Source organism: Lepidochelys kempii, chromosome 15, assembly GCF_965140285.1.
Source record: "Lepidochelys kempii isolate rLepKem1 chromosome 15, rLepKem1.hap1, whole genome shotgun sequence".
Lineage (NCBI taxonomy): Eukaryota > Metazoa > Chordata > Testudines > Cheloniidae > Lepidochelys > Lepidochelys kempii.
The window spans coordinates 30331562-30348410 of NC_136394.1; the positions used below are offsets into that span (position 1 = coordinate 30331562).

Consider the following 16849-nt stretch of genomic DNA (forward strand, 5'->3'; position numbering starts at 1 on the left):
TGCTCTCTCCTGTTCTTTGTTCTTTATTGTTATTTTCCTTACTCTGAGCAAAAGTCATTTTAGATTTAAAGTCTCCCCAAAGTTGTAGTATGTTTGGGTCCATTTCTAGTGATATGGGCCAGATCCTCCACTGGTGTCTATCTGTCTATATTAGGTACTTCCAAGAAGTTACCCTGATTTACACCAGTGGAGGATCTGGCCCAGTGGCTACATTTTAGAGCCCTCTGGCATCCCCATTCACCGCTCTTACTCTCTTCCCACCATACACCAGCCTGAAAGGCCTTGCATTGCAGTTACTCTGTCTCTCATTGAGTGGGCTGGAGATGGGTCTCCCTCAAGGCCACAAAGTACAACCTCCATATGGCAATGTGTTGCACTAGACAGTCCTCTGCATGCATTGGCTTAGCAGATCACTCTTTCTACCTGCTCACCCATGCACTGAGCTGTTGAGCAATGAATTTCTGGGTTAAACCAACTTTGGACAATGTAGTTTAAGCTGCAGAGACAGCAAAGAACAGGTTAATTTAGTAAGCATGATACCCGGAGATGCAACATAATCACATTAAGAACAAAGCAGCTTGCTCTCATTTAAGCTCCCCAGCCTTCAGAAAATTAGAGCCAATCACCTCTCACACAGAACACCCCAGTCATCAACTCATCAATTTCTGCCGGAGCTGGAAAGAGAAGACCAAGGGCAAGATGCTGTGAGTTTGCCACGTGGATTTATAGAGATATTTTGCTTGCATTCATTTTAACCAACAACTCCCTGAAAGGAGAGACAGGAACAATTCCCATCGATATAGAAAGAAGTTAGACGAAAAGAGGAAGGAATCAAGGCTTGTAACGGAGCCAAGGCCTGGAGCTGAAAAGCTACCAGTGGGCGTGTGTGTATGGGGGTGCTCATTAGAGAGGGATTTGCTCAGGTATTTGTGACTATGTTGCCCTCCAGTTCCTGGATGTCTGAAAGCAGGATAAAAGTCTCTAGGCTGGCTACAGCGAATGGAGCGCCTCCTTCCATCCCCGGGGTGAAGATCCAAGTTTGGAAGCGGAAGGTCCTGCTTCCGCCAACAGATGACCATGAAGTCTGTCTACACGCAGCCATTGGTTTGTTACACTGTGTCTGGAGACAGCCCTTTTTGCTCACGCTGAGGGCGTGCTGTGTTATTAGCGTGGGGGGAAAGAACAGGAGGACTTGTGGCAACTTAGAGACTAACACATTTATCTGAGCATCAGCTTTCGTGAGCTACAGCTCACTGCATTGGATGCACGCAGTGGAAAATACAGGGGGGAGATTTTATATACACAGAGAACATGAAACGATGAGTGTTACCATACAGACTGTAACAAGAGTGATCAGGTAAGGTGAGCTATTACCAGTGGGAGAGAAAAAAAACATTTGTAGTGATACTCAAGGTGGGCCATTTCCAGCAGTTGACAAGAATGTGTGAGGAACAGCGGGTGTGTGTGTGTGTGTGTGTGTTGGTGGAAATAAACATGGGGAAATAGTTTTACTTTGTGTAATGACCCATCCACTCCCAGTCTCTATTCAAGCCTAAGTTCATTGTATCCAGTTTGCAAATTAATTCCAATTCAGCAGTCTCTCGTTGGAGTCTGTGTCTGAAGTTTTTTCGTTGAAGAATGGGGGAGAGGCTCACTGCTGTGTCTCTGGGGACTGGTGAAGGTCCTTGCAGATGGCGTAGTCACATCTTATAAGTCACTAAGGTAGCATTTTTGAAGTGGCTTTAAGTGCATTCTGTTTCATGTCAGTCCTTGGCAAATACCCAGGTAAATGCATGCACCAGGCATTTATCTGTCAGCACCAGTGGCAGTGGCATGGAACCATTTACAGCTGTGGCAGTCAATGGTCATCAGGCAAAATGTAAATCTAATCACCAGACAGTGATCACTCTGTGATAGACGCTCAGAGCCTACTGAGGATGTACAGTCAGCGTACCCTGATTTCAACGTGGATGCAAATTTGCATTGGTGAAGCACTTTCCTTGGGGGCAGGGGACATTCTCAGGAAGAGTGAAATCAACGGTGAAGGCTGATGGGAGTTCAACTCATTACTTCTAGCATCAGGCGAGATAGGGGTAGATAAACCAGAGGCCTGGTTCTGCATTCCTTACTCAGGTAAACCCCCCACTAGCCTCCTGGAGTGCCCTAAGCAATTGTAATAAGCAACAATTTTCTTAAAGGCTCCATAAAAGGTGCATGAAAGTGTACAGTGCAGGTTTGCTTTGAAACTTCGCCCAAATACAAAAGTTCTCCTGGGAAATGGCTCCATGTCTAGTTGGCAGCCGGTGTCAAGTGGAGTGCCCCAAGGGTCAGTCCTGGGGCCGGTTTTGTTCAATATCTTCATTAATGATCTAGAGGATGGTGTGGATTGCACTCTCAGCAAGTTTGCGGATGATACTAAACTGGGAGGAGTGGTAGATATGCTGAAGGGCAGGGATAGGATACAGAGGGACCTAGACAAATTGGAGGATTGGGCCAAAAGAAATCTGATGAGCTTCAATAAGGATAAGTGCAGGGTCCTGCACTTAGGACGGAAGAACCCAATGCACCGCTACAGACTAGGGACCGAATGGCTAGGCAGCAGTTCTGCGGAAAAGGACCTAGGGGTTACAGTGGATGAGAAGCTGGATATGAGTCAGCAGTGTGCCCTTGTTGCCAAGAAGGCCAATGGCATTTTGGGATGTATAAGTAGGGGCATAGTGAGCAGATCGAGGGACGTGATCGTCCCCCTCTATTTGACATTGGTGAGGCCCCATCTGGAGTACTGTGTCCAGTTTTGGGCCCCACACTACAAGAAAGATGTGGATAAATTGGAAAGAGTCCAGCGAAGGGCAACAAAAATGATTAGGGGTCTGGAACACATGACTTATGAGGAGAGGCTGAGGGAACTGGGATTGTTTAGTCTGCAGAAGAGAAGAATGAGGGGGGATGTGATAGCTGCTTTCAACTACCTGAGAGGTGGTTCCAGAGAGGATGGTTCTAGACTATTCTCAGTGGTGGAAGAGGACAGGACAAGGAGTAATGGTCTCAAGTTGCAGTGGGGGAGGTTTAGGTTGGATATTAGGAAAAACTTTTTCACTAGTAGGGTGGTGAAACACTGGAATGCGTTACCTAGGGAGGTGGTAGAATCTCCTTCCTTAGAAGTTTTTAAGGTCAGGCTTGACAAAGCCCTGGCTGGGATGATTTAATTGGGGACTGGTCCTGCTTTGAGCAGGGGGTTGGACTAGATGACCTCCTGAGGTCCCTTCCAACCCTGATATTCTATGATTCTATGAAATAAATCCTTCCCCAGGGAATGATGGGGAGGGACGGGTCATTGGTGCTTAGCGTTAGCATATGACTCAAAGCTGCCTGTCCAATGTTAATTTGCCTGGAGTGAGGCAGAGAGATTGACAAGACTGGAGATTTCAGAAACAAAAATACGTTGTAAAAAAACCTCTTGCTTAACTTACAAGAAACCGTGATCTTTCTCCTCCTGCGGCTTCCACCCTGCTGGCACTTTATCTTGTTGTAACAGGCTGCACATTTAAGTCGCTCCAAAGCTTGCTATGTTGTAAATATTAGTGTTAACTTGATATATCAAAAAAACCCAGCATCGTCCCCGTTGGATCTGTCTTTGTAACGTGTTATTGCCACAGAGTCAAACCAGGCAGCCCTTGCACAGAACGCTGGGCATGAAAAGCGCGGGGGAAGGGCTGAGAATTCTTCTGAAGTGTCACACAGAGCCTGTTCAGCAGCAAGGGGTGGGGTTTTCAAAAGAACTGAGCTCTCAGGCTCCTCATGGCAGCTGCTGGGAGATATCTTAAAATTTGGCCACTTCAGCTTGGTGCCTTGATGGGAGCTACACTATACTTAAGAGCTGACCATACACCTGGGGTATCTCACCAAATGACTACATTTTGGGGAAAACCCCTGTAGCAAGAAGAGGCACTGCTCTGGTGATAGGTTCCTTAGACATGCAGCGAGACTAGACAGATTAGGTTGCACAGAGTATAAAATACCCTGCTGTTTGACTTTGGAAATCACCACTGCTTTGCTCCAGAATGTCCAAAGATGCATGCATTTTCTAATTGCCTGCTTGAAGGGGAGTCCTCTGTTTCCCTCTGCGTAAGCCTATTACAGGGATGCTGCCAAATACCAGCCACTCTGGGGAGTCCTCATTGTCTTGGCTGAGAAAGCACTGCTGGATTTGGTCTGCATGCAGTTCCTGAAACGGCACACGGCTGTACATACGTCTCTAATAATAAACACTCTGATGGCTAATGCTGAAAAACCTCTTCCAGTTAGATCGACTCCGCATCACTCATGCTGCCTGCTCGCTTTTTAAAATCTCACTCAGCTCACACAGTGCACTGGACTTGTTGGCGTCAGCTTGGTTTAGGGCCAGGTTCCCTTCCTGGTTCTCATGCCCTGGCAGATACAGTGCACCTCACATCCCTTTGGGAGTCTGGTCAGTATCTTTATCGGCATTTTACAGGTCGGGAAACTGAGCCACAGAGCTGAAGTGACTGGCCAAGACTGCCCTGTGAGCGTCTGGTGGAGCTGAAGACCGTGCGTTAACCACACGGCTATACTTCCACTTCCTGCACTGGCAAAGGCTGAGACAGCCCTGTTGGCTCTCATGGCAGACAATGTGGTACTGAGAGTATCATCCCAAGAGCGGAGAAGAGTTTTCCCAGATTAGCACAGAACAGGGATCTCAGGACAACATTTCCATGTTAGCCCAGCTGTTGGCTGCCCAAGAAACCTGACATGTTCTCAACCTCGGCATTGAATATTTGTGAAGAGCATTGACTCCAGTCTGCCCTAGCTGTGTCCCCAGGACACAGAGGAAATAGGTTTTTTCTGCTCTGGGTGATCAGCTTGGCTGCTTAGTATTTGTTGGAGTTTCTGTCGTGGGTGTTTTATGGGGCTTTGATGCTTTATTACTGTTCATTAACCTATTTTGATTGTCTGTGCAGCACCTCAGGGCCTGCAGACATACATAACTCTGAGGGGGTATCTCCACGGCAGTAAAACACTTGCAGCTGGCCCAGGTCAGTGGCTCAGGCTTCCAGGGCCCGGGCTGCAGGACTATAAAATAACATGTGGACCTTGAGACTTGGGCTGGAGCCTGGGCTCTGGAACTTTCCCCTTGTGGGATCTCAGGGCCTGGGCTCCAGCCCAAACCAGAACTGCCATTTTATAGCCCTGCACCCTGAGAGCCCGAGTCAGCTGACCCGTGCCAGCAGTGGGTCTTTTACTGCAGTGGAGATTTCCCAGGAGAGTCAAGATCTAATAGCGGTGGGGCTCTGTGCATGCGTTTCCGAGTCAGCACTGCATGACTGCACAGAGTAATAGCAGCTGGTCGTTAAGAGACTGGGGTTTGGAGCAACCCAGGCTCTTGGCAGGTCAGTGCGTATGTTTGAATGGGAAGGGCAACCAAGGCCTTGCCCTGCTGAACTGGGACAGTTGCCCCAAAGGGTCAGGAAACACTTAGCTGGCTGTGTGATCCCTATGGTGTCTGAGCTCTGCAAGGCCTGTATAACATAGAGTCCTTTCCTTTGTCTTGGGACCGATGAGGTTTTGCTGGTCTCCCTAGGTGGCTAGCTGGACACCTGACCAGCCTGTGTTATGTGTTCATTTGTTAAAGCTGATGCAGAAGGACATTTATCTTGGCACAAAGGGAATGAACTTGATTCTTTTCAGGTCAGGTTTGAACTGAATTACATTAATTTTCTGCTGTTACAGGCTCAAATCCGTCTTCTTGTTCTTCCCCAGGGAGCAAAGTGAATTCCATGCAGCTTCCAGTGGCTGAGTGTATATCCGATGAGAGCATATAAAACAGGTTAGTGTCAGCTCTTTGTGGGCACTACAGAGGCCAAATACATGTTACATGCTGAGGTACCGCCAGTTCCTTGGCCCTTGAATGGGGATGTAGTCTGGCATTTTCCAAGGGAGTCAAGCACCCAAATCCCCTTCAATTTCCATGTATTTGGACAGCGCCTGGCACAATGGGCCCCTGAGCTTGGTCTCTAGGTGCAATCCTAGGATACATCATGCCCAGCGAAGGCAGACAGACACCCTTAACTCTGCCCTATTGAGGCCCCGGGCCATAACAATGTTGCCAGCTCTGATGATTTTTCCTGAGTGACGGGATTTCAGCTGGGGCTGGGGCTGGGGCTGGGGCTGGTCTGTGATGGTGAGAACAGCTCCAGCTGCCTTGCAGATGGGGAAATCCTCCTTTGATGGGCTGCTCTCCCTATTTGACATGGAAAGGGGTGGGGAAGGGGTTGTGAAGAGCCCCTGGAGCTGCAGGGGACGCAAAGGCTGAGCTGGGGGGATCAGAATGGATGGGGTCAAATTGATGTGGAGACTGGGCAGATGTTGGGGGCAGAACTGATGGCCGGGGGGGCAGGGCATGATGGGACATGTGCCCCCTAAGGGTGTGTGGGGCAGATCAGCCCCCAAAGCCGTGTGAGCGGGTCAGTGCATGGGACAGGCCTGGTGTCCTGGGCAGGCTGGGCCTGGGGTAGGGAAGGGACCTGGAGCGACGGTACTGGGCCTGAGCATGCTCCATCATCCCCCTGCCTGCCAGGAGGAGGAGGAATCAATAAATCAGTACAACCCCTTCATACTGTGGTAATTGCAAGGTGAGCAGTGCTGTCAGCTCTCGCGATTTCCTTGCCAGTCAAGTGATTCTGGCTGGGGTGGGAGCCCAATCTCGTAATGACAGGGGAACCTCCAGCCCTCCCCCAGATTTCAACCATCGGCCCGCCTTCTGGGAAAGAGCAACCAATCAGGGCTGCCTCCAAGAGGCACTGTCCCCCTACCCTCAGGAGCTGAGAGGAGGAAGAGGGAGCAGCTGACAGCATTCCCACAGGATGGGGTGGGTGGGGAAGAACTGATGCAGTGCTTTGATTATCTGGAGTCTGATTCATGATTTTTTAACTTTAGGGTTGGTAATAGAACTGAGTGAATATAATTGGTTAATTTTGAACCCAAACCATTTTTTGTTTGTTTTTTCCTCAGTAAAGTGAAAAAAACCCAAAATTTCATTTGGGTCAAACAAATCAAAATGGGAGTGTTGATTTGAAACTGAAAGGCTGTTTGAACAGGAACCAGCTCATTTGGACAGTGCTGATTTTTCCCCCAGTTTTTTTCATCTGAAACTATTCACTGAATTCGAACTGAATTTGCATCGGTTCAGTGCCCTGAACAATGCATTTTTTGGCTAATTTACAATGTGCTGAAAAGATTTTGTCCTGCTCTAGTTGACAATCCTGCGTTCTGATGCCAGCAGTGGAGTGTTCCATTATCTCAGGTGGCCGGGGGGCAAGTGGTGGCACATGATAAACACCCCTTAAGTGAATATTTCAATAGTGAGGCGGCTTTGTGCCACCACGTCAGTTCTCCTGACATCTGCTTCTTCCCTGATGGAGTATCTGGTAGTTTGGGTTCAGATAAAACTAGCCCAGATCTGATTTTTCTCACCAGCATGTTCTTATGCCAATGGCTCACGCGACAACCCCCGAATAGGAAAGGGGACACTGTCTGGATCAGTTATTAAATCTATCCAACACCATCAATACCAATTATTTTACACAAAGCAGAAAGTTTCTGTACTAAACCAAACACAATGGCACCATCTTGTGATAAGAGACCCACTCTACACTGAGGAGTAAATTGCTGGTTTTTTGCAGTCAGGTAACTGAGGCATTTTATTAGGTGAAAGATGCAGACTCCCGCAACAAGCAAGATGGAGAAATAAATGCAGTGGGTTTAGTCCTGCAGCGCATTTGGAAATCAATTTAGACTGTAAACTCCTCAGAGTGAAGTCTGCCTATACTGGTAAATCGCACAGTGCTGAGCATGTCAGTAATTAGCCAATACAAAAATAATAAACTAATAATTAATAATGGGAGTTTTGCCATTGATTTCAGTGGCATCTGGATTTGGCTCAGTGATTTTACATCTTTTGCCTTCCCAGCTTCAAAACCTTGTCCTGTCTCCACCTTGAACCCAGCTTACATATCCCGTGTCCAGTTGTTAACTATTGCAGCAAGGGAGCTCTCAAATTCTTCAAGAGGATGTAACAAAATTTGGGTACTAGTTTATTACATTAAAATAAATTAAACAGTCATCACAAACTGTATCTTATATAGGCACTGAATAATGACGCTCTTGTGATACATACCTGGGATGTTTTTTTTATTATGCTGGACCTTGGTTAGTAACAAATAAACAGTAAAAGCCAGCATATTCCATATAATTTGCCAGGAAGTAGTCTCTTGAAATGGATTAATTTTAAATAACTAAGGACAGGTTACACAGAGCCTCCACAAGCCCGTGCATTATATAAGCTATAGAGTAGGATCTATTATGTATCTTGGGTCCATGGTTTCTGGTTAATTGCTCTTTGCAAAGCCACATCCTCCTGGGATTCTTGCCATGGAGTGATTTGTAGAGGGAGGTTGTAATGATCTGTGGCTTCCTGCTACATGTGTACACTCTGCATAGTGAACAGCTAAGCGCATACACAGAATGCTAGGAATTCAACTCATGGACTTTGGCTACATGGAAAACACAGGCCAGTTCCTGGTGATGAAAGGAGTGGCCCTCAAGCAAGGGAGCACTCTGTATACACAGGAGTAGGTCTAACACATTCCGTCCAGCAGAGGGCAGTGACACCCACTCACAAGCCACAAAGGTCCTGATGTAGTGTATGTATGAACTGCTCTGACATGTTCCGTCCAGAACAGAAGCGAGTACATTACAGGCAAAGTGGAAGCAAGGCCTATCAGTGCAAACATTCATCTGACATGCCTCCAACTGGAAATAATTGTTTGCTCTCACTGTTTGGAGAGAAGCTTCCTTCATTCTCTCTATAGCCAAATTCTGTCAAAGAATAGACAGGAGTGGCAGATGGCTCTTTATCTGACAGGGCATATTTTATGAATCAAAAGGCCCCTCATTTTACATGGGGCTAGTTAGGACACAGATGAATTGCAGTTGTCAGATGGCTATCAGGGATCACAATCTCAGGGAGGAAACTTTGCTTTAAGCTTGAGTCTGAAGGGACTGGCAGTGTTTCTCCAAATAGAGAGAAAGCCAAGATCACAGCTATCAATGGGGAATTATTGAGGAAGTTGCATAAATATCCCAGACAAACCTCAGTAGGTAGATTACTGCTGGCATAGCAACAGCGAACCCTGCTCAGGACCTGTGAGAATATGTGGTTACCTGGATGGTGTTGCGAGCTGCTGCCTGGATTACCAGCCCTGACATGGACAGAATATGGTACACTAAATGAAGGTCACAAGGAGAATGAGATGAATAGGGAATAACACTTTGCACTTATATAAAATGCATCATCTGAGCATCTCAATGTGCTTTGCAAACACAAATTAATTCTATGCCTCACTGCACCCTTCGGAAGCTGAAATTAACTTTATTTTTCAATCAGAGAAACTGAGGCCCAGCTGAGGATTGCATCACCAACCTGCCAGCAGCCAGACGGCTGCAGCTTATTTGCATATGATGTAGCTGATTGCAGCTGCCCTCATCTTTAACATGGTTTGTAGTTATTGGAAACTGAACTGCTAAGGAACAAAGGACCTGTTTCTATGGAAATGTCTTTAGGAGCAAATGAGGGAAGAGAAAGACAGGAAATATGTTAATGAGGCAGAGGCAGAGATGTTTCTATGTAGTTTACGATATTTCTTTGAGACATCTATGGGGTTCAGCAGTCTACCCCTGTCCAAGTCATCACAACTTCCCTGATCTTTACTGTCTCGATGCTGGAACGGCAATGGGCTAGCTACTATAGATTGGCATAGCTGCCCTGAGTCAATGGGGTGATGCCACTTTATGTCTGAGGAGGATCTGGCCCACTATCCAAGACTATTGAGACAGGCCAATGGATTATCTCTGTAGGTTGTAACTCTTCTGCGTGAAAGATGAGGGCTGCCACCAGGGGCACCATAATTCAGCAGCCTGGACTATGGGCTACATCATGCTAAATACAGCCAGCTTGGCCCTAATTTCACATATCTCTGACACAACTCCACTGATGTGAATCATTACTCTGGTGTAAGTGAGCAGAAGAGTCAGGCCTCCAATGTATTTGTGAGTGATAAAGCTCATGGGCACCCTGTGACTCACATGACCGTGTACACAACATGAACAGTCAAAGGGTGAGTCACAGAATGGTTGATGAGAGGTTTATAGGCTGAACCGATGATGATTAGTAGCCACTGGATCATTTTGGATAACTGGCATCAGCTGTAGCTGGCAATGAGCGAAAGGGCCAGACCTGCTGTTACTGTATGGCAGCTGGTGTTGCTGCTATTTATCACTTATTAAAGGCAGGTGAGCTGCAGAGAATTGATTCTACAACACCGGGCCCCAAGCCTGCTCGCGGCTTTGCGCTTGCTGGATCCGTCCTGTGGGGATGCAAGTGTCCACCTAGACGGCGTAGCTGGAGGTCCAAATTGGTACGAAGTTTGCCCTCCTCACTAAATGACAGGGGTTAGGATGCTAGCCTATGACTTAGGAAACCTCCATTTGATTCCCTGCCAGACAGTCTGTGTGACCTGGAGCAAGTCATTTAGGCCCAGATCCTTAAAGGTATTTGAGTAATGTAGTGCCAATCTTTAAAAAAGGGAAGAAGGAGGCTCCTGGGAACTACAGGCCAGTCAGTCTCACTTCAGTCCCCGGAAAAATCATGGAGCAGGTCCTCAAAGAATCAATCCTGAAGCACTTACATGAGAGAAAGTGATCAGGAACAGTCAGCATGGATTCACCAAGGGAAGGTCATGCCTGACTAATCTAATCGCCTTCTATGATGAGATTACTGGTTCTGTGGATGAAAGGAAAGCAGTGGATGTATTGTTTCTTGACTTTAGCAAAGCTTTTGACATGGTCTCCCACAGTATTCTTGTCAGCAAGTTAAAGAAGTATGGGCTGGATGATTGCACTATAAGGTGGGTAGAAAGTTGGCTAGATTGTCGGGCTCAACGGGTAGTGATCAATGGCTCCATGTCTAGTTGGCAGCCGGTGTCAAGTGGAGTGCCCCAGGGGTCAGTCCTGGGGCCGGTTTTGTTCAATATCTTCATAAATGATCTGGAGGATGGTGTGGATTGCACTCTCAGCAAATTTGCAGATGATACTAAAATGGGAGGAGTGGTAGATACGCTGGAGGGCAGGGATAGGATACAGAGGGACCTAGACAAATTGGAGGACTGGGCCAAAAGAAATCTGATGAGCTTCAATAAGGATAAGTGCAGGATCCTGCACTTAGGACGGAAGAACCCAATGCACAGCTACAGACTAGGGGCCGAATGGCTAGGCAGCAGTTCTACGGAAAAGGACCTAGGGGTGACAGTGGACGAGAAGCTGGATATGAGTCAACAGTGTGCCCTTGTTGCCAAGAAGGCCAATGGCATTTTGGGATGTATAAGTAGGGGTATAGCGAGCAGATCAAGGGACGTGATCGTCCCCCTCTATTTGACATTGGTGAGGCCTCATCTGGAGTACTGTGTCCAGTTTTGGGCCCCACACTACAAGAAGGATGTGGATAAATTGGAGAGAGTCCAGCGAAGGGCAACAAAAATGATTAGGGGTCTGGAACACATGTCTTATGAGGAGAGGCTGAGGAAACTGGGATTGTTTAGTCTGCAGAAGAGAAGAATGAGGGGGGATTTGATAGCTGCTTTCAACTACCTGAGAGGTGGTTCCAGAGAGGATGGTTCTAGACTATTCTCAGTGGTGGAAGATGACAGGACAAGGAGTAATGGTCTCAAGTTGCAGAGGAGGAGATTTAGGTTGGATATTAGGAAAAACTTTTTCACTAGGAGGGCGGTGAAACACTGGAATGCGTTACCTAGGGAGGTGGTGGAATCTCTTTCCTTAGAGGTTTTTAAGGTCAGGCTTGACAAAGTCCTGGCTGGGATGATTTAATTGGGGATGGGTCCTGCTTTTGAGCAGGGGGTTGGACTAGATGACCTCCTGAGGTCCCTTCCAACCCTGATATTCTATGATTCTATGATTCTATGAGTGCCTAACTCCCCTTGACATCAGTTGAGATGCCTGTCTGCCTCCAACAGAGCTGGGCCTTAGCTTCTGGGCCTGAGTTCCCCAGGTGTAGCCTAGGGATCATAGCACTGAACTGGGCCCCCCGGGGTAGGTGCGGACAGGTGGTGAGGCACAGAGGATGCGCTAATAGGGTCACCGCCTGCCTGTCTTTTGGCTGGTTGGTTTATGGATTTGCCAGTTGCCAGAAAAATAATTCAATCTGCCGGGTGTTTTTGGAAGACTTGCAGGATTATCCCCATAGAGGGGGGTAGCCGCCCTTAACAGTTCCCGTGTCCGGCTAATGATGCCGCAGTGTCCCGGCTTCCGCAGCAAGGGAATGTTCCCCATCTGCTCTGGGCTCCCACCCTAGATACCAGCGGGGGCTGCTGCCTGCGGGGCCGGGGCGGGGTTTTTTGCATGTCCAAGGCGGTAACCCTGGGCGCTAGGCAGCGGCAGACTAAGTGCTCTGGGCTACTCAGGGGACCCTGACTTGGTGCCCCCCCCCCGGCCCCTTCCTCTCCTGGAGCCGGGGCTCTGCCAGCGCCTGGGGTGGGCGTTTTGAGGGGCTGGGGGTTCAGGCAGACGCGCCCCGCCGGCTCCGGAGAGCCCCGCCCGCCGGTCGCTGGAAGTGGGCGGCGTTGCCCTGCCCAGCCCGGCTGCTGCCCGGCTCCTTCCCTCCCTCCCGCGGGCTGCGGCAGAGGCGCCGGCGCCCGGCGGAGGAGCAGGACCATGGCCGCGGCTCCGGCGGGTAGGACGGGGCGGCCGGGCGGGGGGGTCCGGGCGGCGCGGCCGGGCTGCGCCGGGGCCACTAACGCGCCTCTCCCCGCTTTCCCCACAGAGGCGGAGACCCGGCAGCGGCTCCTGCGCACCGTCAAGAAGGAGGTGGGTGCTGCGGCCGGGCCCCGCGCTGCTGGAGCCAGGGGTTCCCGCGGGGGGTGGCGCCAGATGTGCGGGGGGGGGGGTGCGCCCGCCAGGTGTCTGTGCGCATCTGGATTAACCAGTGCCGGCGTTTTTGGGGGGAGGCTCCTGAAGGTTTTTTTTTGGGGGGGGGGGCTGCACATCTGGAGCGTGACGTCCGGGGGAAGACTAGGGGATGCTCCAGATGTTGCTGTTTCAGGGGGCGCCCTGGGGGTCAGCACGCCGGGGTGCCCGTCGAACGGCTCTCTTTGGGGGCGGGGTGGGGGGGTAGGGCTGTGCTCCCCCCCCCCCGCATCTTGTTTGTTGGTTTTGTTTGTGATTGCTGCAAGGTTGTAAGTCATGGTGGCTGCGCTCTGAACGCGGCCCCATCGCCTCTCCAGCCCACTGAGCGGGGGGGGGGGGTGATTTGGGGAATTGCAGGGCTGGGGTTTATCTGGGGTGCAGGGTCGTTTTGATGAGCAAATCCCCCCCGCCAACACCCCCCACTCCAGGGGGTAATGCTGGGATCTGCTTTTGATCTGTTGCGACCATTGCTAATAACTACCTCCCAGCAGCTCGGTCCCTGGGGCCCTGCCAGCAGAGATTGTGTAATTACTAGCAGCCCTTAGGAACGATTAGTTACACAGCCAAAAAACCGACAGTCCCAAACTCACCCCTGTGGCTTTACTGGCCTGGGCTGCACTGTGCATCTGAGGAAGTGAGCTGTAGCTCACGAAAGCTTATGCTCGAATAAATTGGTTAGTCTCTAAGGTGCCACAAGTACTCCTTTTCTTTTTGCAAATACATACTAACAGGGCTGTTACTCTGAAACCTAAAGGAGAGAGTGGCTCCAATCCTGGGAGGCTGCATAAGCTCCCCCATGAGTCCCATCGCCTGAATTGCTGGACTCTTCAATGACCTGCACTGAAGGGATTCAGCAGAGCCGGGGGAGAGGGGCTTTTCATTGCTCCCAGAGGGGCTTCAGCAGGGGATATCCCCTTCTTGCTCACAGCCACTGCCTCATTTTATAGCCAGGGCTGTCCCTGCTGGGGCATGCACAGGTCTCTGGTTTTCTGACATGATTTTGCAGGAGAGTAGTTTGGAACATGAACACATCACTTTGGCTGGTTAAAAGATACAAGTTAAGCCTGACTGGATTAATGGCATTTTGAAAGCTGGCTGCATGGTCACTCGCGCCTGTTACTGAGAGGGTGTCATTGACTGTGTTGACACAAAAGAGCATAATATTGTCAGGGGAAGGGTCAGACATTCCCTGAAGGACTCTCAGACCTGATTTTTATAGCTGTCTACAGGTCATGGAGGGGCAGCGGGACCTAGTAGTTAGTGGGAACCGGGACTCTTGGGTCCTAGTTGGTTCTCTGACCCACCATGTGACCTTGTAGAGTTGCCTCAGGTCTCTCTGTGTCTCACTTTCACTGTCTCTTAGGGATGTTATGAGGTTCCATTAACTAATATTAGTTCTTCAGGCGCAGGGTTCAGGGTACTGTATTAGGTGCAGGGTACTGTACAAATGTGAAGCGTTATTTCAATTTAAAACCCCTGAAGGATATTGTCCTTGCTTGTACTGTGGTAGCATCTAGGACTCCAGCCATGGACCAGGAGCCCCGGGCAGTAGGCACTGTACACACACAGAACAAACAGATGGCCCCCGCCCCAGACAGCTTCCAGTCTAAGTGCTGTTAGCCATTAAAGGCCTTGCTTTGGTAATACACGGTTACGTTTCCAGGGGCTGCTTGGGGATACAGCTGCGTTAGTAGGCTTCCTGGAGCTGAACTGCCAGGAGGTGCTTTGAAAGTTTGTCCCTTGTCTCACTTGGACTCACCTGCGTGAGAGAATGCCAGGGAAAGCATTCGCTCTGTCTCTCTAGGTCACTCGGCGTTTTGTGGAGTCTCAGAAGTGATAGCCGTTTGTGCAAGCAGAGCCTGTGACCGTAGGACCCCGGTTCATCTGTCTCAATCCTGTATTTTTCCTTCTTTTCTGGGTTTTAGTCAGCTCCTTTGGGAAAGGTCACAGACCCAGTATTTACTCTGCTTAAGAACTGAGGCATAGCAGTGTCCTTTGGGGCTGCAGGATTCTGGGCTTGGCCCTAGTCCCAGGCCACCTCCTCACGTCACCTCCTTGCCAGAGATGGCTTTTTAGTTTTCATCTTAACAGTTGTTTCGTGGTCTGTGAAGTGCAGCCCTCCTTCCTAGAGTCCGCCAGCTGCTTTGGAGCCCCCTAGAGGAATGTATATCGCACAGACCATGCATGGACCCTTCCTCTTGTATTTTGCCAGTGTGGTACTTGCAGAGAGGAGCAGAATCCTTTGTATTTATTTTCTAAAATTGCACACGTAAGTATGGTAGGTCACTGCGAGGCAATATTCATGGCTCATGGGATCATATTAAAAACCCCCTACCAAAAATACAGTCTAATCAGAGCATATTAACGGATATAGCTGTATCCAGTTTGAGCCTGTGTCATCTTCCGTGTTTCTGGCTGAGTGCTGGGTTGGTGAGCATTGCAAGGGGGGTGTGCTTGCAGTCTTAACCCATTCTGAAACTGGTGGTACAAATTCCTTTGTTCTGTGTCATGTAAATATGTTTTTGCTGCTGGCAATGCGACTCCCCTAAGGTCGCCCCCTTGCTGCCGTGTGGGACAGCACCCTGTTTGCCCCTGTGCCAGGAATGACTCTAATTGTCCCTGTTCTCTGCCTGACTGCTCCCTTGGTGTAAATCAGCCGGGTGTTAAAATGTTTGAGAATCCTGATCTCAGCACTTCTGAGCTGCTCACAAGAAGGCTCGCATGTGCATATTTGTGCTAGATGAGTGTGTGCGCCCATAAGATGGGACTGCTAGGGGGCTAATTTTAGGCCTGTCTGGCTTGATGGTCTCCCTTTTAACACATCTTGAATAGTCTCTGTTCACTAACCCAGTCTTGTGCTGCCTGTGTGTGCCTCGTGCAGGATTTTTCATCCTCTCACTTTGAAATCTTTTCCCCAGTGTGGGTAAGCATTCCGAGCCCCATTTTACAGAGAGGAAACCTGAGGCCTAGAGAAAGGAAGGGATTATGCAGGGAGTGAGTGGCCCAGCCAAGAACAGAATTGAGGTCTCTCGACATCTTGCCCCCATGCTCTACCCACTAGACATGCTGTGTTTTATAAGGTAAGCAAGACACGTGGTTTGAAAACTGAAAAGATTATTTTCATCAAAATTGACACGTGGTTGAGTAGCCAAACAACAAACCAACCAGTTTGTGCCCTTCCACAGCTTGACGCTTGTTGTGATGGGTGTGGTGGAAAGAAATACTTCTTGTTGCCTTGACAACTGCTGTTACACTGGAAGAAGGGTATGACAGTTATTTAACATCTGAAATAAAATTGACCCCTCGTAATTACAGTCCTTCTGTGACCCCGCCTGAATTGGGATGAACAGAAAGCAGACGCAGAACGAGGAAGCAGCCTCTGAAAGGTCTGATGTGGTAAAGGCAGGGGTGGTGATAGCAAAGAAGATGAGTAATACTCAGTGACCTGATGAAATAAGTTTAAACAGGGTTAAATAGGCATGATCTTCAGGTCTGGGAATCTATTCTATGTTGGTTTGGATCCTGCCCTTGTCACTGTAGTATTGAGGGCCTTCCGGTTGTGTCTCAAACGACGAGCCGCGTGGTTCATTCTCTCCCTAGGGAAGGGAGTTGTTTTTTTGTGTTTTGAAGTGTGCACGTTGTTCTGCATGTGCGAGAGAAGGCAGGTTGAAGAAATGTGGCCTGCACTCGGGGTAGAAGATGGTAAGGTTTGGGATGGTCCTTAGTTCCCCGCGGGAGTTTATGCCACAGCCTGGGATTAGAGCTTTCTTTGGGGCCATTCTGTTGCACAGATGAG

The 16849-nt window shown here is 49.1% G+C and overlaps 1 protein-coding gene across 3 annotated transcripts in view; it reads left to right on the forward strand.

Moving 5' to 3' along the window:
• The first annotated feature begins 12653 nt into the window (after nucleotides 1-12653).
• The window catches only part of SGSM1 (small G protein signaling modulator 1), an 80548-nt gene continuing 76352 nt past the window's right edge, over nucleotides 12654-16849 (forward strand). For all 3 annotated transcript variants that reach the window (XM_073312613.2, XM_073312614.2, XM_073312615.2), the window contains exons 1-2: nucleotides 12654-12820; nucleotides 12911-12954. In XM_073312613.2, the coding sequence (XP_073168714.2) occupies nucleotides 12802-12820; nucleotides 12911-12954 (63 nt within the window). In that variant the 5' untranslated portion in view covers nucleotides 12654-12801. The remainder of the gene's footprint in view (nucleotides 12821-12910; nucleotides 12955-16849) is intronic.